The sequence below is a fragment of the Pelophylax lessonae genome (assembly GCF_965119305.1).
Source record: "Pelophylax lessonae genome assembly, chromosome: 4".
In the NCBI taxonomy this organism is placed as follows: Eukaryota; Metazoa; Chordata; class Amphibia; order Anura; family Ranidae; genus Pelophylax; species Pelophylax lessonae.
Genome location: NC_138771.1, coordinates 220,898,459 through 220,922,940, shown reverse-complemented (window position 1 = coordinate 220,922,940; position 24,482 = coordinate 220,898,459). Strand labels below are relative to the sequence as shown.

At 42.6% G+C, this 24,482-nt stretch overlaps 1 protein-coding gene across 4 annotated transcripts in view; it reads right to left on the bottom strand.

The window, feature by feature from the left end:
- CADPS2 (calcium dependent secretion activator 2) overlaps positions 1 to 24,482 on the bottom strand; it is a 1,183,693-nt gene that overhangs the window by 585,779 nt on the left and 573,432 nt on the right. For all 4 annotated transcript variants that reach the window (XM_082254958.1, XM_082254959.1, XM_082254960.1 and 1 more), the window contains exon 14: positions 11,432 to 11,533. In XM_082254958.1, coding sequence (XP_082111084.1) covers positions 11,432 to 11,533 — 102 coding nt within the window. The remainder of the gene's footprint in view (positions 1 to 11,431; positions 11,534 to 24,482) is intronic.

Genomic DNA, 24,482 nt, shown 5'->3' with positions numbered 1-24,482 from the left:
GCCCCCCCCCCCCATTATTTTTGATTTTATATTACTTACTAATTCTTTTTTTTTGTTTTTTGCAGTTTCTTTTGTTCGATTTCCAGCTGATTATAGGGGGTCTGATCGATTTGACAATATGAGCCTTTGTTACCAATTTGTGTTCAGTCTTTCAGACCTCTTTGATGATCGGCCATAATGCTATTAATGTCTTTTGCTTTTTAGCTTTTGTGTTTTAGCATAGACAATCGAACTGCATAATGTTTGCGTTCCATTTCTCATAAGGAATGCGGTCCAGTGAGTCTCTTCCTGTTCCGCGTTCTGTTTTCCGTCCAATGCGACGCTACGGAATGAGTTTCTTCTTTCGCCGCTATGGCTATAAGGGACGTTGTGTTTAGTAGGATACGCCCCCTGATGACGTGGTTTTACAACGAAACATGTAGGTGGAGCAACCCTGCGACAGGACGTCACACCCGTGGCTTTTTTTGGCATTTGTTATGCAGTATCATTCCTCTTTGGCTGTTTTATCATTTTGATTTGGGGAGTGCCATGTATTTTAAATAAATGTGTTTGATCAAGCTTACTTCACCATGAGCTGTCCTTTCATCTCATTTATTTGATATCTGCTCTGGAGTTATCTTAACTGATACTTGTGGATTGTTGCCCCTTCACCTCTGGATACTTTCGGTTGCTTATTGTATGTTGGCTGGGATTCCCAAGCGGTGTGACCATCTGGATGTGAAATTTCTGATCATCTCTTTTTGCCTTGATTATCCTCATCTTCTCGTAAGAGGCTCATATACCTGGTGGAGGTGTAGACTGCTCACTTTCTGCGAGATCTATCCTCCAAGTCAGCAATCTTCGCCTGCATAGAGGAGATAATCTCATGGTGTGAGGAGTGTGAGTCCACTAAAGAGTTGAATGAAGATGTGACTTCGCTCATCTGAATTTCAACCTGATTGACTCTGTCACCAAGATGTGCAATGTCGGCCTTGCATTCTCTGATACGGGATTGTGTGTCCATATGAATAGAGGTGCGGAGTGTCCACAGCATGTCTTTCATTAAGGCTACGGAGAGTGGTTGATCTGAGGAGAGAAGTCCTGAAAAGGGTCTGCAGAGGGGGCTGCATGAGTGTCCATAGGTGCTGAGTAGGCCTCATGTGGAAGGGGTTCAAACCGGGCCTAGATTTGGCCGGGCTTCTGGAGGTAGGAGAAGAGGGCTCCGAGTGAGGGGAGGAGGAGGGAGGTGGGAGACTTGCCTGGACCCGGTGATGCGTCTGCTCCTGATCCGATCCCACCTCGGATGGATGAGGGAGAAGTGCCAGAAGACGGGTCCCAGCGCCTGCGCCATTTTGGCTGCTTCCACGCAGCATGGGAGGAAAGAATGCCAACAGCTTTTGGACCGGCGGGGGATCCAGACGGCGTTGCCTCATGCCCTGGAGCAGCGGTGAGGGAAGCGGGAGTGTTGCGGTCGGATATAGTGAGTCGGGCGGGTGCGGAAGGCTCGGTGGTAGTCGATAAGTCCCTGAGCAGAGCTCTAGCAGTGTGCGGCCATGTTCGTCGGCGGTCGCCACGCCCCCCCCCCCCCATTATTTTTGATTTTATATTACTTACTAATTCTTTTTTTTTGTTTTTTGCAGTTTCTTTTGTTCGATTTCCAGCTGATTATAGGGGGTCTGATCGATTTGACAATATGAGCCTTTGTTACCAATTTGTGTTCAGTCTTTCAGACCTCTTTGATGATCGGCCATAATGCTATTAATGTCTTTTGCTTTTTAGCTTTTGTGTTTTAGCATAGACAATCGAACTGCATAATGTTTGCGTTCCATTTCTCATAAGGAATGCGGTCCAGTGAGTCTCTTCCTGTTCCGCGTTCTGTTTTCCGTCCAATGCGACGCTACGGAATGAGTTTCTTCTTTCGCCGCTATGGCTATAAGGGACGTTGTGTTTAGTAGGATACGCCCCCTGATGACGTGGTTTTACAACGAAACATGTAGGTGGAGCAACCCTGCGACAGGACGTCACACCCGTGGCTTTTTTTGGCATTTGTTATGCAGTATCATTCCTCTTTGGCTGTTTTATCATTTTGATTTGGGGAGTGCCATGTATTTTAAATAAATGTGTTTGATCAAGCTTACTTCACCATGAGCTGTCCTTTCATCTCATTTATTTGATATCTGCTCTGGAGTTATCTTAACTGATACTTGTGGATTGTTGCCCCTTCACCTCTGGATACTTTCGGTTGCTTATTGTATGTTGGCTGGGATTCCCAAGCGGTGTGACCATCTGGATGTGAAATTTCTGATCATCTCTTTTTGCCTTGATTATCCTCATCTTCTCGTAAGAGGCTCATATACCTGGTGGAGGTGTAGACTGCTCACTTAATGCCAAATTGATGTTCACACATCGGATGGGTGGGAGATTGAACTTTCTCACATAACATTATCTTAAGCAACTGAATGGACATTTACTAGTATCATTGGCCTTTAACAGTGTTTTTTATTCAATATAGCGCTGCATTTTATATTATATAGTACATATACTGCGGGAAGTCGGCTCTGTCCCGCGAGACAACGTAACTGTACGACATTTTGCGGGACCACTAGTGAGGGCGCGCACAAATGCCGGTTGGCTACATGGGGATCCAATCAGCAGGTCAGGCAGTCGTGATTGCCGCGGGGCACCCGTGATCGCTCCCTGTGGAGACAGAATGGCGGTCTGCTAATGTAAACACAGCAGACCACTGTTCTGTCAGTTATGAACACAGAGATCCTGTGTTCCTCTTATTTAGGAACACGGGTCTCTGTGTTCATGCAGCAAGCCCATCCCCCACACAGTTAGAAAGCACCCCCTAGGGACACATTTAACCCTTTGATCGCCCCTGGTGTTAACCCCTTCCCTCCAGTGTCATTAGTACAGTAACAGTGCATATTTTTAGCACTGATTACTGTAGTAATGTCACTAGTCCCATCAAAAATGTCAGTTAGGTGTCCGATCTGTCCGCCGCAATGTCGCAGTCCCGCTAAAAAATGCTAAACACCGCCATTACTAGTAAAAACAAACTAAAAAACGACATACATTTTTCCCCCAGTTTGTAGACGCAATAACGCAAACAATATATGCCTATTGGGATTTTTCTTTACCAAAAATATGAAGCAGGATACAAGATGAACTAAAATGATGAAAAAAAAATAGATTTTTTATTTTTTTTATTGGGAATGTTAAAAAGCAGAAAGTGAAAAATATTTTTTTTTTTTACAGAATTGTCCCTCTTTTTTTGTTTATAGGGCAAAAAATAAAAATTGGACAGGTGATCAAATACCACCAAAAGAAAGCTCTATTTGTGGGAAAAAAGGACATCAAATTTATTTGGGTACAGTGTCGCACGACCGCACAATTGTCAGTTAAAGTAACGCAGTGCCGTACAACATTGATTGTTCTCAAACTGTTATGGGTAAAGTTCTGCTTTAAGTTAATTGTTAGTACATTGTAACACAAAGCTTCTGAACAGCCTTTTCCTCCATTGGAGAAGGGAAAATTTATTTAACCACTTCAATACTGGGCACTTTTATCCCTTTCCTGCCCAGGCCAATTTTCAGTGCTGTCACACTTTGAATGACAATTGTGTGGTCATGTAACACTGTACCCAAACAACATTCTTATTATTTTTTGGAGACAGATAGAGGTCTCTTTTGTTGGTACTTATTCACCACTGTTTTTTTTTTTTTTTAAAGAACAAAAATTTTGGAAAAAAAAAAATTCTCCTTTACTGATGTGCGCTGAAGAGGCTGCACTGACGGGCACTGATAGGCTGCACTCATGAAGCAGCACTTATAGGTGGCACTGACAGGCACACTGACTAGTATCACTAGTGGGCACTATTTGGCACCACTGGTGGGGCTGCACTATTGATTATTGCACCGATTATCAGTGAAGATGTCCCTATTGAGGAAAGCTGCTTATCGGCTCTCCTCTCTTGCGCTGTCAGCTGGACATTGAGGAATGCCAATAACTGACCCTTCCTATTTACGCAGTGATCAGCTGTGATTGGACACAGTTGATCACATGGTAAAAAGGATATCTCATAGGCTCTTTACCGTGATCAGAGATGCGCACAAGCAGCTTGTTCTGAAGGATGTCAAATAAAATCCACTCAGAACAATGAAATCCTAGTCCGGCTGTTATTCTGCTATAGGTCGGGTGGGAAGTGGTTAAAATTAATTTCTTGGAGTACATCACAGGTCACAAAGAACCATGAGAGCCGTAATCACATCTAACATGTGGAGGGGCCTTGCCTCTTGGCGACTGAGGCCTAGGAAAAAAAAAAAAAGAAGAAAAACAATGCAGTGGTTCAAATGAAATGATAGAAACATAGAATGTGTCGGCAGATAAGAACCATTTGGTCCATCTAGTCTGCCCAATATATCTGAATCCTATGGATAGTCCCTGGCCCTATCTTATATGAAGGATAGCCTTATGCCTATCCCATGCATGCTTAAACTCCTTCACTGTATTTGCAGCTACCACTTCTGCAGGAAGGTTATTCCATGCATCCACTACTCTCTCAGTAAAGTAATACTTCCTCATATTACTTTTAAACCTTTGCCCCTCTAATTTAAAACTGTGTCCTCTTGTGGTAGTTTTTCTTCTTTTAAATATGCTCTCCTCCTTTACAGAGTTGATTCCCTTTATGTATTTAAAAGTTTCTATCATATCCCCTCTGTCTCTTCTTTCTTCCAAGCTATACATGTTAAGGTCCTTTAACCTTTCCTGGTAAGTTTTTTCCTGCAATCCATGTACTAGTTTAGAAGCTCTTCTCTGAACTCTCTCTAGAGTATCTATATCCTTCTGGAGATATGGCCTCCAGTACTGCGCACAATACTCCAAGTGAGGTCTCACCAGTGTTCTGTACAGCGGCATAAGCACTTCTCTCTTTCTACTGCTTATACCTCTCCCTATACATCCAAGCATTCTGCTGGCATTTCGTGCTGCTCTATTACATTGTCTTCCCACCTTTAAGTCTTCTGAAATATGATGAACCCACTTTTATCACAAACAATGGCCATGTTGGACTTTGTCATAATCAAGTACCAGGAACAGATCCTTACAGCCTCATATCAACCCCAGACTGAAGAAGAGGCAGGATCTCACCGGCAACATATTTGCAAGGCTGGAACTTCCTAGCCTGACACGAGGCCACATACAACTTCCAGGTACTACAGTAAATGTCCCTAAAAGTGGTCTTCCTGGACCTTACAAATATGGGAATGACTGAATCCGATACCCCCCAATCCTTTAACACTCTGGCTTCAATACCAAATCCGTTAAAGCCAGTGACCTTAAAGAAAGATGGAAGAGCGGCCCTTGTGCCAGCAGATATGGCCGAACTGCAAGAGGCCAAGGATCACCCACCAACATGTTCATTATGTCAATATACCACATGCTCCTTGTTGAAGCAAATAGAATCACTGGAGTCAGACTAGAATCAAAACCTATGTTAACAGGCGCAAAAGACTCATTATAATGGGGGACTTTAATTATCCAGATATAGACTGGGCAGAAGGAACCGCGCATTCAGCCAAGGCTTGGCAGTTCCCAAATGTTTTGCAAGACAATTTCATGGGTCAGATGGTGAATGCACCGACAAGAAACAATGCAGTACTTGACCTACTGATTACCAACAATACAAACCTGCTCACGGGTATAGAAATACGGGACAACTTAGGAAACAGTGACCATAGGTCAATTAGTTTCAGTATTAATTACAGTAATAGGAAACACAAGGGCAATATAAGGACACTGAATTTCAAAAGAGCCAATTTCCCATAACTGCGCTCTCTGCTAGAAAATATCAAATGGGATAGAACCCTGGAAACAAAGAACACAGAGGAAAAATGGGAGTGCTTCAAAAGCATACTTAACAAAGGGATTGACCAGTGCATTCCAAAGGGAAATAAATTTAAAAGACCAAAACTAAACCCTGGGTGGCTAAACTCCAACATAAAAATGCATATTAATGCTAAAGGAAAGGCCTTCAAAAAATACAAGATTGAGGGGTCATTGGCAGCATTCAAGCATTACAAAGAGTGTAATAAGAAATGTAAAGACGAAATCAGGGCGGCTAAAATAGAACATGAGAGACATATAGCGGAAGAGAGTAAAAAGAACCCCAAGAAATTCTTTAAGTATATAAACAGTAAGAAAGCGAGGCCAGAACACATTGGCCCCATAAAAGACGATAAGCGAGTTTTGGCCACAGAGGACAGGGAAAAGGCGGTAGTGTTAAATAAATTCTTCTCTTCAGTCTTCACAAAAGAATCGGGGGGCTACACTAACCCAGCTTGTAAGGCCAAACTAAACAACACACCTTTAGGAAATACCGCCATGGCTAACAGAAGATAGACTTAGAACTAAACTAGAGGAACTTAACATAAATAAATCACCGGGACCGGATGGCTTGCACCCGAGGGTTCTTAAAGAGCTCAGCCAGGTGATTGCCAGACCATTATTCTTGATCTTTAAGGATAGTTTACAGACGGGTATGGTGCCAGCTGATTGGAAAAAAGCCAACGTGGTACCAATATTTAAAAAGGGGCCGAGATATATCCCGGGTAACTATAGGCCGGTCAGCCTAACATCAGTAGTCTGCAAGATTTTGGAGGGGATGTTAAGGGACCACATACAAGACTTTAGTAATGAAAACGGTATTATTAGTAGTAATCAGCATGGATTCATGAAAAATCCTTCTTGCCAAACCAATCTATTAACCTTCTATGATGAAGTGAGCTGCCACCTAGATAAAGGTAAGCCTGTGGATGTGGTGTACCTGGACTTCGCAAAGGCCTTTGACACCGTTCCTTACAAACGCTTACTGTTCAAACTAAGGAAGGTAGGTATGGACCATAAGGTGAGTACCTGGATACAGAACTGGCTCCAGGGGAGGTTGCAAAGGGTGGTGATTAATGGGGAGTACTCAGATTGGGCGGGCGTGGAAAGCGGGGTCCCCCAGGGTTCTGTCCTGGGGCCAATCCTGTTTAATTTATTCATAAATGATCTAGAGGAGGGGCTATCGAGCAAAATCTCAGTATTTGCGGATGATACTAAATTAAGCATGCCAATATCTTCTGGGCAGCATGTGGAAACCTTACAAGCGGACCTGAACAGAATTATGGGGTGGGCAACTACATGGCAGATGAGGTTCAATGTTGAAAAATGTAAAGTAATGCACCTGGGTGCCAGAAACCAGAAAGCAGGCTACTCACTGGGGGGGGGGGGGAACCTCTGGGTGAGACTAGGATGGAAAAGGACCTGGGGGGTACTGGTAGACAACAGGCTTGGCAGTGGCATGCAATGCCAAGCCGCTGCAAGCAAAGGCAACAGAATACTGGGATGTATAAAAAAGGGGATTCACTCCAGAAATAAAGAGATTATTCTCCCACTATACAAGACTCTGGTCCGGCCACAGCTGGAGTATGCTGTCTAGTTCTGGGCACCGGTCCTCAAGAAGGATGTGCTGGAACTGGAGAAAGTCCAGAGAAGGGCAAGAAAAATAATTAGGGGAATGGAGGACATCAGTTATGAGGAAAGACTACAAGCACTGAATTTATTCTCTCTGGAGAAGAGACGATTGAGGGGGGATATGATATCAATGTACAAATATTGTACTGGAAACCCTAGCATATGGAAAAACCTATTCAGAGAAAGGAAATACAATAAGACGCGTGGCCACTCACTAAAACTAGAGGAAAGGCGATTTAACTTTAAAATATGCAGGGGGTTCTTCACTGTAAGAGCAGTAAGGGTGTGGAATTCTCTTCCGCAAACAGTTGTATCAGCAGGGAGCATTGATAGTTTCAAAAAACTATTAGATGGGCACCTTAAAGACCACAACATACAGGGGTATACAATGTGTGGTTAACAGTAGACACACACACACATCATGGGTTGAACTGGATGGACTGATGTCTTTTTTCAACCTCACTATGTAACTCTGTAGTGGAGTAAAGGCATTAATCAGGAAAAACGGATTCCCCAGGTGCCATCAGGGCATCCACTGCAAATACCTGGGGATTCTGGGTCCTCAAAAAGGAACCTGTCCAGGTTTGATTGAATCTGGAAGCTAAGAGATCCACCTCTGGTGTGCCCCACCATTGAGAGGGCACTCTGCACATTTCTAGGTTGAGAGACCACTCCACTGGCGAAACTGCCAGTGGCTAAGGAAATCCACCTGCCAATTTTCTTCTCCCAAAATTTGAGCTATGGACAGGGCAGGAACATGGAGTTCTACCAAGGCCAGGATGAGTCACCTCTTTCCTAGGCTAACTGACTCCTGATGTACCCCAACAGTTGATATATGCTACAGCTGTGGCATTTTCCAACTGAACCCCTAACAGGAGTCCTCTCAACTGCTTCAACCAATGCAGAAATGCTAGGTGACTCTCTTGCAGGTGCAGAATATTGTAACTGTCTTTTCTTGTGAAGACCAAATTCCTTGAACCTGTAGGTAACCCAGAGCACCTTCCAAATCAATCAGGCTGGCATCTGTTGTCAGTACCTTCCAAGAAATGGGGTGACATTATTTCCCCGTCTACAACCTTAGGGGAGGCAATCACCAGTCTAGCGACCTTAGCCTGATGAGATGTCCTTCCTTGATTTAACTACACTTATCTGGAGGTAGGAATACCTTTGCCTAGAGAAGAGAGAATCAAAATCAAAGTCAACGTCTGGAGGTTGAGAACACAACTAAGCTTCTCCAGAGTGTGCAATGTGATACGAGATACAGATTGCACTTTAATCAGCAGATCATCTAGGCATCCCAGAATAAACACCCCTTGGATGCTTAGGAAGCCTAAAATTGGAGCCAGGACCTTTGTGAATACCAAGGGTACAGTGGACAGGCTGAATTGCAGGGCCACAGACTAAAAACGTTGATCATCTACTGCAAGAACCTCCAGTGAGGAGGGAAGATTGTAACATCTCCCAGCTGGAGCAAGACCACTACAGTATTCTCTGACTCCATACAAAACATCAGCACCCAGAGAAACCTATTGAGACACTCGAGATCCTATATTGACCAAACACCACTCTTTGTCTTTGGGATCGTAAGGGGACTCGGGTAAAAACTGTAAAATCTTACACCCTGAGGAACTGGCAAAATCACATCCTGCAAAAACAGATGATTGAGAGCACAGAAAAACAAAGAACTGAGGAAAATCTGCTAAACATTGTCCCAGCTTTGACTTTCTGCCTGAGGAATCCAGCCTGTTAGATAGCCACTTCACTCCCACTACATAGCAGCCCCTATCCAGACAAAGAATGCCTTAAACAAGGTTTCTAAGCGTTTACTGGCAGAAACTTTGAAGACTGGAAAATTATTCCTCCTCTAAGCATGGAAAAGAGACCAATGAAGGGGACCATCCTTGTTTTTTACCTTCTCGTCCCACATTTATGAGCATATTGGAGAGCTCATGCTCTAAACCTGCTAGGGCAAAGGAAAAGTCCACCCTTGTAACAAAAATCTATGTTCCAGGAACAGCCACAGTACCTGAAGTGAATAGGTTCAGACACTTCTGAAACCCTTGGACCTGCAGGGGAAACTGAACCAGAGGGACTATGCCTAGAGTTCTAAGGACCCAAAGCCATCGCTCGCAAGTTTTTCCACCTCCCTGACCTTTGGAAGACATATGGCCTGTTGACAAATTAAAGCCAGAAGGACTTCCCATAAGGATGCAGAACCTGCCCTGTGTCCTTGTAAAATAAGACACAGGAGTGAAGGCATAAATGAAGGCCCACTAGTCTGCTGTCGCTCTGCTAGTATCTGCCTCACTGCACCACTTCTGAGCAGTTACCAACTTATGCATGCTTCCTCAATCCACATGTATGCCATGGTTACAACAGAAAAGACCCATCTATTAGCAGGAAAATTAAAATTTCCTCACAGCTCATAGACCATATCACCATAGAGCAGGGGTCTAAAACTCAATACCATTGTGGGCCACATCAACAGTATGTTTGCCCTCAAAGGGCTGGTGGTATCTGGGGTACACTACTTACAGAGTGCAGAGGAGGGAATCCCTTACAGAGTGAAGAGGAGTGAATCACGTACAGAGTGCAGAGGAGTGAATCCTGTTCAGATGTAGAGTTCAGGATTATGCTAGGTACAGAGTGCAGAATTCAGGTGTGTGTTACGTACAAAGTGTAAGGTTTCAGGGTGCCCTATGTACAGTGTCAGGGTTTAGGGGCATGCTATGCACAGTGTGCAACCCCAACTCTAACCCCCCCTCCCCACAAAGCTTCCTTACATCTCTACTCGATCTTACCTCACTGAGCGCTAATACCTCCCTGTGTTCTCGTATCCAGTACCTCCCAATGTAGATGGCAGTACTATCCATGTATTCGGCTCTAGTATCTCCCTGTGAAGGCAGCTCTGCCATGCCTTGCAGAGAGATCTCTCAGGGACTGGAGATCTGTCCCTGCCGTGCCCCACTGTGAGAGCGTGCAGGGATCGGTTAGATCTGGGAGCTGCTGAGATAAAAGCTGTCCCTTGTAAGCACAAAAGGCTTCTGTGTTTACAGGTGACAGTGGGGAGTGGGAGCAGAGGATAGGAGCCAGAGTGCCACCATATTCCGGCTGTAAAACTGAATGTGAGGGCCACTTGACAAGGTTCGACAGGCCGGATTCGGCCCGCGGGCCTTGTGTTTGACATATGTGCCATAGAAAAACACAAAGGCAGATCCCAGCCCTGGATCAACACTGCCCCCTTTTGGGGATTTAACAAAGGGGCATAGGCAGCAACTAGTAATAGGTGTCAGGCTATAAGAACACTCACAAATCTTGCTGCAGGATGCTCCCATAACAGGAAAAAAAAACAATATTCACCCTTCGCAGAGGGTTCATTCTTTCAAGCCCTTCAGGGATTCAATACCCCCATTTTCCAGGGGTCCACTGTCCTGGACCTGTATAACACCCTTCTGGATACTCCTTGTCAGGTTATCACATCACATGGTTCTGTAACGCAAGGTCCTGTGTGGAAAGGCCGCAATATCCTTGCAGGACTCAGTTGCCATTCATCTGAGTAATATAGAGACAAGAATGGATCCAGATATACCAATCTCTTGATCACTGCAGTAACCATTGAGAGACCTACACATCACTCACCATGACCATCAGACACTGACAAAAAACTGAAGTACTGCCTGTATAGTAGGGGTTATATAGGAGGTGACTGCAGCACCTACAGATGATTGGACACTGGCAAAAATGACACAGTCCTATGAGTAAGGATTAATGTGGTTGCTCTGTGTCCTGTGATGTACAATAAAAAATCCACTGATTTTTCCCTGTACAAAACATAGCAATTCATTTAACAAAATATGTTACAGTGTTATTCAGCCATAGAAAATATTTTAACAAAATATGTTACAGTGTTATTCAGCCATAGAAAATGTTTTACCTGAAGTGACTGATTTGGTTTTCTAATAGCAATCCAAGTCGTTCTTTAATCTCTTCAAATCTCTCCTTCTCTTCAGCTGTAACTGTTCCAATTCCATCAGGCCTGCAACAGCAACAGAAAAAATTAGTAAGTTTTATTCTGTTAATATGTAGTGGCAGGGGACTGGGCTTTGAGGCAGGACAACATTTGCCTGCTGGGCCAATACTAATGAGATATTCTATATGGGACCAAATTTTATATTTGCACACAAGATATAAAGCGTAATTAAGGCCTAATTTTGTTATTTTTTTTTTTTTTTTTTTTAAGTTTTTTTAATAGAATGGAGAGGGATTAGAACACCTAGGATGATTCGGGCTCTATTTGTCCTGTTTACCATTATCATTGAAAAGTAAAAGAAAATCCCAAATTTTGAGTTGACATCAGAACAGAAGTAAAGGGAAAAGCTTCCAATGCAGACAATAATTCTGGTGACAACCCAGGATTCCCTCATAATTGACTGTTTCTCTTTGAAAGTTTCTATACCCATCAGGCCGGACAACTATTGGTTCAAACATTGCTCTCAGGGATTGATACAATAGTAGCTACAAGCCCTATAGTTATACTTTAGAACCAGGTTTTCATTGACATTCCTTATATACACTTTGGGGTCTTGTATACTGAGGATATACTGTAAGTCTGATGATCAGCTTCAGGGAGGAGGTGCCATTATAGAATATACAACACAGTGACTGTAGACTGGAAAATGGAAATTAGATTGGAGGTCTTGGCTCACAATATATAATTCTTTGGAAAATGGAGAATATTATGCAATTCCCTTGTGTCCTTTGATGCCCTTTGATGCTTTTTTTGTTTGTTTCAATGCAAATCTCATGTGTGATTGGGAAATTGTATATGCTATTATATTTGTACGCTTATAGAGGGAAAAAAACACATTAAATAATTTCTTGATTTTTCTCCAATATAGAAATTACTTGTACATACCATATTATGGAATTAAATTGATTGTTTGGTTCACCTTCACCAAAAAATGGCCTACGCCGATAAGGGGCACCCAACGGTAAAAAAAAAAAAAAACTGTACAGCATTGACCAAACTTCAATAATGCCCTTGATATAGGTGTAGGGCATTTATGTACCTTTCAAACACAGATGGAAAAACTGCCAGTGACGGCAGGGCAGAATAGTTGCTAAGTGGCTAGCACCACTTACAGTGCCTTGCGAAAGTATTCGGCCCCCTTGAACTTTTCGACCTTTTGCCACATTTCAGGCTTCAAACAAAGATATAAAACTGTAATTTTTTGTGAAGAATCAACAAGTGGGACACAATCATGATGTGGAACAAAATTTATTGGATATTTCAAACTTTGTTAACAAATAAAAAACTGAAAAATTGGGCGTGCAAAATTATTCAGCCCCTTTACTTTCAGTGCAGCAAACTCTCTCCAGAAGTTCAGTGAGGATCTCTGAATGATCCAACGTTGACCAAAATGACTAATGATGATAAATAGAATCCACCTGTGTGTAATCAAGTCTCCGTATAAATGCACTTGCACTGTGATAGTCTCAGAGGTCCGTTTAAAGTGCAGAGAGCATCATGAAGAACAAGGAACACACCAGGCAGGTCCGAGATACTGTTGTGGAGAAATTTAAAGCCGGATTTGGATACAAAAAGATTTCCCAAGCTTTAAACATCCAAAGGAGCACTGTGCAAGCAATAATATTGAAATGGATGGAGTATCAGACCACTGCAAATCTACGAAGACCTGGCCGTCCCTCTAAACTTTCAGCTCATACAAGGAGAAGACTGATCAGAGATGCAGCCAAGAGGCCCATGATCACTCTGGATGAACTGCAGAGATCTACAGCTGAGGTGGGAGACTCTGTCCATAGGACAACAATCAGTCGTATACTGCACAAATCTGGCCTTTATGGAAGAGTGGCAAGAAGAAAGCCATTTCTTAAAGATATCCATAAAAAGTGTCATTTAAAGTTTGCCACAAGCCACCTGGGAGACACACCAAACATGTGGAAGAAGGTGCTCTGGTCAGATGAAACCAAAATCAAACTTTTTGGCAACAATGCAAAATGTTATGTTTGGCGTAAAAGCAACACAGCTCATCACCCTGAACACACCATCCCCACTGTCAAACATGGTGGTGGCAGCATCATGGTTTGGGCCTGCTTTTCTTCAGCAGGGACAGGGAAGATTGTTAAAATTGATGGGAAGATGGATGGAGCCAAATACAGGACCATTCTGGAAGAAAACCTGATGGAGTCTGCAAAAGACCTGAGACTGGGACGGAGATTTGTCTTCCAACAAGACAATGATCCAAAACATAAATCAAAATCTACAATGGAATGGTTCACAAATAAACATATCCAGGTGTTAGAATGGCCAAGTCAAAGTCCAGACCTGAATCCAATCGAGAATCTGTGGAAAGAACTGAAAACTGCTGTTCACAAACGCTCTCCATCCAACCTCACTGAGCTTGAGCTGTTTTGCAAGGAGGAATGGGCAAAAATTTCAGTCTCTCGATGTGCAAAGCTGATACAGACATACCCCAAGCGACTTACAGCTGTAATCGCAGCAAAAGGTGGCGATACAAAGTATTAACTTAAGGGGGCTGAATAATTTTGCACGCCCAATTTTTCAGTTTTTTATTTGTTAAAAAAGTTTGAAATATCCAATAAATTTCGTTCCACTTCATGATTGTGTCCCACTTGTTGTTGATTCTTCACAAACAATTACAGTTTTATATCTTTATGTTTGAAGCCTGAAATGTGGCAAAAGGTCGAAAAGTTCAAGGGGGCCGAATACTTTCGCAAGGCACTGTAGTTCTAATGAGAATGTACAATATACAACCCCAATTCCAAGAAAATTGGGTTGCTATGCAAAATATACATAAAAACAGAATGCAAAGATTTGAAAATCTCATAAACCCATATTTTATTCACAATAGAAAACATATCCAATGCTTAAATGAGAAAATGCACCATCTGAAGAAAACATAAGATAATTTTCAAAATTGATGGCAGCAACATCTCAAAAAAGTTGGGAAAGGGAAACATAAAGCTGGCAAAGTAAGTGCTACTAACAAGGAAGAGCTGGAAGAGCATTTTGCAAACTATTTGGTTAATTGGAAACAGGCCAGTAAGATGATTGGGTATAAAAAAAATGTAAAAAAATAATCGAGAGGCAGAATATCTTAGGAGTAAAGTTGGGCAGATTTCCCATCTTCCCCATGACACACACGGTGATCAAGTGATCTAAAGTTTATCTTCTTTAGGCAAAAAAAAAAAAAGGCAAAGCATTTAAAAACTGGGGCTCTACCTAAAACTATAAAAAAGGCACTAAGGCTTTAAATTTAAATGAGAGAAAAAAAAAAAGACAGTGTCAAATTCATAGTTAAAAAACAAGTGTTAACTGGCTGAATTTTTTTCACAAAACACAATGATCTTTGCATTCCTAATTTCTAAGGAAGATTAAATAAAGACATTATGGCAATGTGTATTATAGGTGTATTTTTAATTTTTTTTCACAGTCACGTTATGTAAAATAGGATTTTTGACTTACCGAAAAATCCAATTCTCTGATGGAATTGAATTGATGGACACAGCTCCTAATCTTCTTAACCACTGGGTTATACTGCCCCCTACAGGAGTAGGATACTAGGCAAGTCTGGCTACGCCTATCGGCAGTCCTAGGTGGTATACTCCCTCTTCCTGCTATAGGTACTCCGTTTTGCTACAAGCAGTGTAAGAAGAATTGCAACTCCACAGAAGGGTGGGTGCTGTGTTCGTCAATGAACATCAGAGAAATGGATTTTACGGTAAATCAAAAATCCCATTTTATTTTTCGTTCATTGATGGACACAGTGCCTGATCTTTTTAGGCCCCTTTCACACATGCTGTCCGTTCGTCCGTTTTTCATCCATCCGTTGACGGATGAAAAACGGACATAAATGTATCTCTATGTAAAAACGGATGACAACGGATGATCATCAGTTAACATCCGTTTTCATCCGCTTCCATCAATGTCCGTTTTTTTGAACGGATGAATGCCCTATTTTTCATCCGTCAAAAAACGGATCGGATGAAAAACGGATGACAACGGATGACAGCGGATGAAAAACGGATGACAACGGATAAAAAACAAATAACAACTGCCGAAAAACGGATGAAAAACAGATAACAACTGACGAAAAACTGATGACAACTGATGAAAAACGGATGGAAAACTGACACATTTTGACGTGACTGAACTTAAGAACTGAACGGACCTTATGTGTGAAAGGGGCCTTAATCATTGGGACGTTCCAAAGCAGTGTTAAACATGAGGGGTAGGAACAGCGAAAAAGAAATTCCCAAAGCTAAACTATAGCCAACCAGGTAAACAGAAGCTCAACGAAAACAACTAGAGCCCACATGAAAAAAAAACAAAAAAACAATACACCCTCAATGAAGACCAGGTCCTCTAAACAGCAGCCTGCAAAACCTTGCTGCCAACTGAAGCATCCACAGATGCCAACACATCCACTTGATAGAATTTTGTGAAAGTGTGCACAGACGACCAGGTGGCCGACTTGCAAACCTGCATCACTGCATCACTGATGCCCGATGACGGAAGCCCAGGAGGCACTGAACACCCAGAGTAGAGTGTGCTTTGACAGGGAAAGGAGGAACCTGACCCCTGATGGAATAGGCCTGAATCACTGTCTAAAAATTTCATATAAAGTGCAGTGCAAAATAAATCTAATAAGGGAATAGTCCATAAAGTCCCAGAGGATCCATAGAGTCCATAGAGTGCATAGATAGATGATTGGGCAAGCCCCTCCCACCAGTGAGGTATACACCGCGTTCACCTGAAATGACTCAAACGCTTAACAGGTATATCCAGGTAACCAGGACATATGCAAGGGGACTCTCCACAAAGGATCCAGGCGATCAAACTATATGCAGGGGACAGCTGACGAAGTCCCGTATTGTACGATACGGATACGGGAGGTGGAGCCACTTGTCACCCTCTCTGCCTTGGAGGCCGGAAGCTGCGATCCTTGCAGCGGCACCGTTAATGCCATCCGTGAAGGTGCTTTCCATGCTGAGTTTTTTACTACAATATGTGAGTGTTATTTTATTGATTTATATTAAACCAGTTATTAAACGGAGAGCACTTAGATGTTGTCCTTTTATTCATATTACATTTAACTGATGAACGGGATTGAGTCTGGATTCTGTGAGGAGGTTCCCCTGCATATAATTTGGATGCCTGGATCCTTTGTGGAGAGCCCTCCTGCATATGTCCTGATTACCTGAATATACCTGTGGGTACCACGTGTTAAGCGTTTATTGAGTCATTTCAGGTGAGCGCGGTGTATACCTCACTGGTGAAAGGGCTTGGCCAATCATCTGTCTATGCACTTTATGGATCCTCTGGGACTTTATGGACTATTCCCTTATTCAATGTATTTTGCGCTGCACTTTATATCAAAATGTTTTACCATGTTGGGATAAAAATGGATTTTTGTAAAATCTTACCGTAAAATCCTTTTCTCTTAGCTCATTGACAGACGTAGTCCTCGGTGATACAGCACCTACGGGTTATGTTGCCTCCACAGGAGTAGGACTAGACAGGAAATAAAATGCTCTGGCCACACCCTAGGGGCAGTCCCAGAGGGTATATCCTCTCTCTCTCTGCCTCAGCAAATCAGTTATGTCATAAAAGCAGTCTTTAGAGAATTTAACCCAACCCAACTCAAAAAAACAGAGGGGCGGGTACTACGTCTGTCAATGAGCTAAGAGAAAAGGATTTTACGGTAAGATTTTACAAAAATCAATTTTTCTCTATCGCTCATTGACAGACGTAGTCCTCGGTGATACAGCACCTACGGGAAGTCCCAGAGCAGTATCGCAAATGAGGGGTGGGAAAATCGAAATCAAATCCAAATCTAGAAGGCCCAACCAGTGCCAACTAGAAGTTTACAATGCTCATCCTTAATGATGAGACTCAACTGATTTGCTGAGGCAGAGAGAGAGAGGATATACCCTCTGGGACTGCCCCTAGGGTGTGGCCAGAGCATTTTATTTCCTGTCTAGTCCTACTCCTGTGGAGGCAACATAACCCGTAGGTGCTGTATCACCGAGGACTACGTCTGTCAATGAGCGATAGAGAAAAGTGATTTATCGTCAGTGTTCAGCTTGCATTTTTAGGGATATTTGTACCTTCTCTGTTTGCACTGATTGTTATTTTTTATCTCTGAATCCCTGTCTGTCTGATCCATCTGGGAATGGTCACACAGGAAGCGGACAACCCTCTCCGAGGCCCATCCGTGAGCACAAATAGTGAGTCTGACTTCCTAAAAGCCTCCCTAGCCACCAGGTTCACCCTAATCGCCCTGACCACATCAAGGCATGCAAAGCAATTTCCTTCGGATGCTATGGCTTGGGACACAGGGAAGGCAACACAATGTCTTCATTCAAATGAAAATTAGAGACAACCTTTGGAAGGAACGACGAACAGGGGCGAAAAACCACCTTAGCTCTGTGAACCACTAAATAAGGTGAACGACAGGATAACGCCGCCAATTCCAACACAGAGGTGATAGCCACCAAAAAGGCCAACTTCTTGGACAGCGTAAGTAAGGGAATCTCCCGAAGATTCTCAAAAGGAGGCATCTGGAGGACTGAGAGCACCAAATTGAGGTCCCAATGCGGTAACAGAGGCCGCACTAGAGGAGCCAAGTGCCAAACTCCCTGAAGAAAAGTATGCAACAGGGAGTAGTACTTGGCCCTTGATAGTACTTAAGGCCATTTTCTGCTCAACCCCCCATTGAAGGAAGGTCAAGATCCGAGCCACAGAAAAAGATCAAGGATGAACCCCAAGAGACTCACACCACATGATGTACGTCTTCCACGTATGATAGTAGATCTTCCTAGAAGTAGATTTCCTAGCTTTTAACAGCGTTGAAATCACTGACTCAGACAAACCTCTATCTTTCAGCACCTGGCGTTCAACAGCCAAGCCGTCAAAGCCAGCGACTAAAGCAGGATGGAAGTTTGGCCCTTGGGACAGCAGATCGTCCCCGAGAGGAAGCTTTAAAGGAACGTCGGCGACCAGCCGCACCAGATTCGCATATCAAGCCCGGCGAGTCCAGTCGGGGGGCATTAAGATAACCTGAATCCCTTCTGCCTCGATCTTACGTAGAAGTCTTGGGAGTGTGGTTTGGAGCCAGACCTGAATAGTCGCATAATCCCAGAGCTCCCAGCTTCCCGAGGTAAACTCTTTTAATGAGCAGAGCCTGCTCCACATTTCCGCAGGATGACATGGGTAAATCCTTGGTGCATACATCACCGTCCAGATACCGCTCCCCGAGAGAAACGGGAGCACAGATGAGCCGCAGTATATCGGAGCTCTTCCGGCCTCAATCACGCAAGTCCCCGGCTTCATCTCGGGCCTCCGTGAATGCAGCACGCTCCTCCAGCCTTAGTCCGCCAGGAAGGAGTCTGAACCAGCCTCCCACAAGTGAATGAGGTACCTGAACAACCCCTCAGCATACAAGACCTCAGATCAGTGGCAGATGATATTAAAGCCACCTTGGCCTCCGCCATAACAGATCTCAGAAGAGATATCCAGGCAATAACAGTGAGAGTAGATGAAATAGGAGGAGAAAACATCACTCCATGAAGATTCCATCCACCAACTCCAATTGACCTCTAGATTTCAAACCACTCAGCTCAGAGACCCCCAAAGATACATGGAAGATTTGGATAACCAGGGCCGTCGTCACAATTTAAGGGTAAGAGGCCTACCTGAAACAGTGGAGCCTAACCAAATTACCCAGACAAACATTGCTATATTTAATTACCTCTTAGGCAGAGCCCCTGAGTTTCCCATTGAATTTGAGCACCTCCATAGAGCACTTAGACCCAGAGGCAGAGACTCTGACCCCCCCCCCCCCCCCAGAGATATAATATGCTGTTTGGTGAATTTTAAACTTAACCAATTCCATACTGGGCGATTTCTGGCACTCCGCTCCTAGATGTAAAAATCATCATTGTTTTTGCTAGAAAATTACTCGAAACCCCCAAAAGTTATATGTTGTTTTTTTTTAGCAGAGACCCTAGGGAATTAAATTTTAATTGAATTAAAAGTTTTTTCCTAAAAAAAAGTGTTTGAAATTTTTTTGCGCAAATACTGTGTGACATAAAAAGATGCAATGACCACCATTTTATTCCCTAGGGTCTCTGCTAAAAAAAACAACATATAACTTTTGGGGGTTTCGAGTAATTTTCTAGCAAAAACAATGATGATTTTTACATCTAGGAGCGGAGTGCCAGAAATCGCCCAGTATGGAATTGGTTAAGTTTAAAATTCACCAAACAGCATATTATATCTCTGGGGGGGGGGGGGGGGTCAGAGTCTCTGCCTCTGGGTCTAAGTGCTCTATGGAGGTGCTCAAATTCAACGGGAAACTCAGGGGCTCTGCCTAAGAGGTAATTAAATATAGCAATGTTTGTCTGGGTAATTTGGTTAGGCTCCACTGTTTCAGGTAGGCCTCTTACCCTTAAATTGTGACGACGGTCACATCACCTCCCTTGGGATTACAAATTATCACTTTGGACAGTGATAAGAGCTCCAACTGCCAGTGAAGATTTAGCAAGGATTTGCTAGGTGAGGGGTATCGACACCACATCTTAAAGGGTCACACACTTGATTTGTTTACAGCATTGCTAGTTAGAATATTAATAGCACTAAGATGGCTCTAAGTTTTCCTTTACGCTAACAATCATAGCATTATTATAAAGGTCATCAGTCCCTGTTTCAAATCTTAGAGTTTCGTTCTACCATTGTTCATTGATATTGTAAGTCTTTATTTGTCATTTCTTTATATCAGTCTCGTTGAACCCTGCTGGTTTAGATGGGATTCGGCTGAGTGATGGAGTTATACCTGTTTATCCTTTAAATAAACAGCAAAACCTCATTTATCTTGTGTCAGTGTGTTCTTAAAGGTATACATATAATGTCGGAACCTAGTGTGTCAGGTGGGTTGGATGGTTCACAGGAGTGCTGAGGAACACCCATCAACCAGCAGCCCTCAAGAGGGAAGTGCTACATACTGTATTAACCTGACTACCTCCTGAAGACCGGAAACACTCATATACTTTACTTCACATTATTTTTTTTTTCTTCTCTTTTTCCCAGCCTCTGTCCCTTAAACTTGCGATCACCTAGCGGGAAGCCAAACAGGAGCACTAACTGATATTCCCTTTCCCATTAAAACCACCGACTATTGTCTCGGAGTTCATTATGGCACATGTAAACCCCAAAACCAAACCCTCCACACTCAAAGTGATTTCCCTCAATGTAAAAGGCCTAAACATTTCTGAAAAACGTAGTCAAGTACTCAACATGATGCATAAACTGAAAGTCGACATTGTATACTTCCAAAAAACACACTTGCACCCGCGATACTCCAAAGCTATCAAATCACCTATTTCCTATGTCCTACCATGCAACCAACCCACTAGCGAAGACCAAAGGTGTTACTATTTTGATCTCCAAACACTTAAAGTGGCAGCTTACTGATTCATTAATCAATAAAGAAGGCAGATTTATCTTCCTAAAAGGAAAATTAATGGACAGACCAACAACATTAGTGAACATATACAGTTCTAACACTGCTCAAGTTACTTTCTTCAGATCGATTGCCCAATTATTCGCGGGCTTCCGAGCGGGCATGGCGATCTTGGGAAGAGATTTTAATGTCACTCTAAACCCAATTCTAGACACCTCAACGGGCTGCACATCTCTACCGTACAGAGCTCTATGAGAAAATCAAAATACAACTCCAAGACTTACTCTTACATGATACATGGCGCACTCTCTTCCCCTCAGATAAAGATTACACCTTCTTCTCCACCCCAGAAGTGATATTATAGAATTGATTATATTTTTCTATCTCAAAAAGACTTACCACTTCTATTCCATGCCACAATTGAATCACTGATTCTCAGATCACAACCCTATCTCAATGACTATAACCTTCCCAGACAAGAACACACATACAGACAGTGACAGACAACAGAGGGTTGTAGTCAATGGAGAACATTCAGAACAAGGCCATGTTACCAGTGGGGTACCTCAGGGATCTGTACTGGGACCAATTTTGTTTAATATCTTCATAAGTGATATTACAAAAGGCCTCGATGGTAAGGTTTGTCTTTTTGCTGATGACACAAAGATATGTAACAGGGTTGATGTTCCTGGAGGGAAACGCCAAATGGAAAAGGATTTAGGAAAACTAGAAAAATGGTCAGAACTCTGGCAACTGAAATTTAATGTGGATAAGTGCAAGATAATGCACCTGGGGCATAAAAACCCAAGGGCAGAATATAGAATATTTGACACAGTCCTGACCTCAGTATCTGAGGAAAGGGATTTAGGAGTAATTATTTCAGAAGACTTAAAGGTGGGAAGACAATGTAATAGAGCAGCACGAAATGCCAGCAGAATGCTTGGATGTATAGGGAGAGGTATAAGCAGTAGAAAGAGAGAAGTGCTTATGCCGCTGTACAGAACACTGGTGAGACCTCACTTGGAGTATTGTGCGCAGTACTGGAGGCCATATCTCCAGAAGGATATAGATACTCTAGAGAGAGTTCAGAGAAGAGCTACTAAACTAGTACATGGATTGCAGGAAAAAACTTACCAGGAAAGGTTAAAGGACCTTAACATGTATAGCTTGGAAGAAAGAAGAGACAGAGGGGATATGATAGAAACTTTTAAATACATAAAGGGAATCAACTCGGTAAAGGAGGAGAGCATATTTAAAAGAAGAAAAACTACCACAAGAGGACACAGTTTTAAATTAGAGGGGCAAAGGTTTAAAAGTAATATGAGGAAGTATTACTTTACTGAGAGAGTAGTGGATGCATGGAATAACCTTCCTGCAGAAGTGGTAGCTGCAAATACAGTAAAGGAGTTTAAGCATGCATGGGATAGGCATAAGGCTATCCTTCATATAAGATAGGGCCAGGGACTATTCATAGGATTCAGATATATTGGGCAGACTAGATGGGCCAAATGGTTCTTATCTGCTGACACATTCTATGTTTCTATGTTTCATACAAAAACTTGACGATTAGACCCATCCCTTCTGACCTCATATTCCGACATTAAACTCATCCACAAAGAAATGCTTGATTTCTTTACTAATAATGACACACCTGAAACCGCCCCAATAACCCTGTGGGAAACACATAAATGTGTACTACGGGAAAAAGTTTATTTCTCTAAAAACCTCACGGCAGAAAGCTCATCAAGCTATAATCCAATACCTCACTCAGAAAATTAAGGATTTAGAACTCCTAGACCTACCTGGAGCTCACACAATGCAGGAAAATCCTTCTAGAGGAATTAAATAAAAAAAAAAAACGAAACATAAATTAATCCTACAACAGAAATGATTCTATGAATTCTGAAACAAAAGTGGGAAATGCCTAGCCAGAGCCATCCAAGTGAAAAAAGCAACCTCGACTGTTCATACCATCAAAGAGGTCCATGGCAGGCCCATGACTGCTACACCAGATATAGCGTCTCAATTCTAAACATACTATTCCGAACTGTACAATCTCAACAGACACTCGACCAACCCCACAAATAATAACAGATCCTTGCTTCTCCATAACTTCCTAGAAAAACACAGCCCTATACCCATATCGGATGAAGAAATGCTGCTTTTAGAAAACTCAATTTCGACAGATGAGCCTAGGGAAGCGATTAAAGAATTCAAGTCTGGGAAAAGCCCTGGCCCAGATGGATTCACAGCAATCTATTACAAAACATTTTCAGAGACATTTGCTAATCCTCTTATAAGAACCTTCAAATCACTGTCCTCCCCAACACCTCCATTTCACAGAATGCTAGAAGCTCAAATCATGGTTATACCGAAAGAAGGAAAAGACGCCACCTAGGTATTAAACTATAGACCAATTTCTTTACTGAATGTTGATATAAAACTCTTCGTTAAAATCCTTGCAAACTGTCTGCTTCCACTCCTACCATCTATCATAAGTAAGGAACAAGTAGGCTTCATTCCAGGACATGAGGCGCAGGATAACACTTTAAAAGCTACAAACGTACATCACTGGATGACCACGACTAACCACAAGGGATTTATGCTATCACTAGACACGGAGAAGGTGTTCGACAGATTGGCTTGAGACTATATGGCAGAGGTACTACGTCATATCGGACTTCGAAATAGAATGTTTAACTCAATTATGTCCCTCTACACAACCCCGACAGCCAGTGTCCGAGTGAATGGCCATCTGTCGAACGCCTTCACCATCAGCAACGGGACGAGCAAGGTGGCCCATTATCACCCATTCCCTTTGTTCTTACCCTGGAACCCTTCCTGTGATGTTTTAAAGAGAACAAAAATATCAAGGGCATATCCATTGCTCAACATTCCTATAAAGTGGCAGCATTCGCAGATGACATCCTTCTATTACTAAGTGAGCCCCTTACATCTATTCCTAATCTGTCGAAAGAATTCAAACTTTTCTGATGCTTGTCTAACTTCAAAATCAACTTCTCAAAATCCCTCAATGTTTCTCTCCCACAAGAATTAGTGACACAATGTATAAACAATTTCCCGTTCCAATGGAAAACTGACTAAATTAAATACCTAGGGATCCATCTACCAACTAAACTCTCTGAACTGTACACCAAAAAAACCACCTTCCCACCCTCAAGACCATAGCGGAACATCTCAGAAATTGGAACAAACCCCAATTCTCCTGGTTTGGCCGGGCTGCCATTTTAAAGATGAATGTCCTCCCCTATATTCTTTACATCCTTCAAACAATCCCCATAAAAATTCCTGCATCCTTCTTCCAAACATATAGACAACTATGTGTGAAGTTCCTATGGAACCAAAAATGCCCCAGATTATCATATAACCTTCTAAGCCCAAAATCAAGGGAGGTATTGGGTTACCAGACCTAAAGAAATATTACTGGGCCTGTCATCTCACTACCGTGGTAGACTGGAC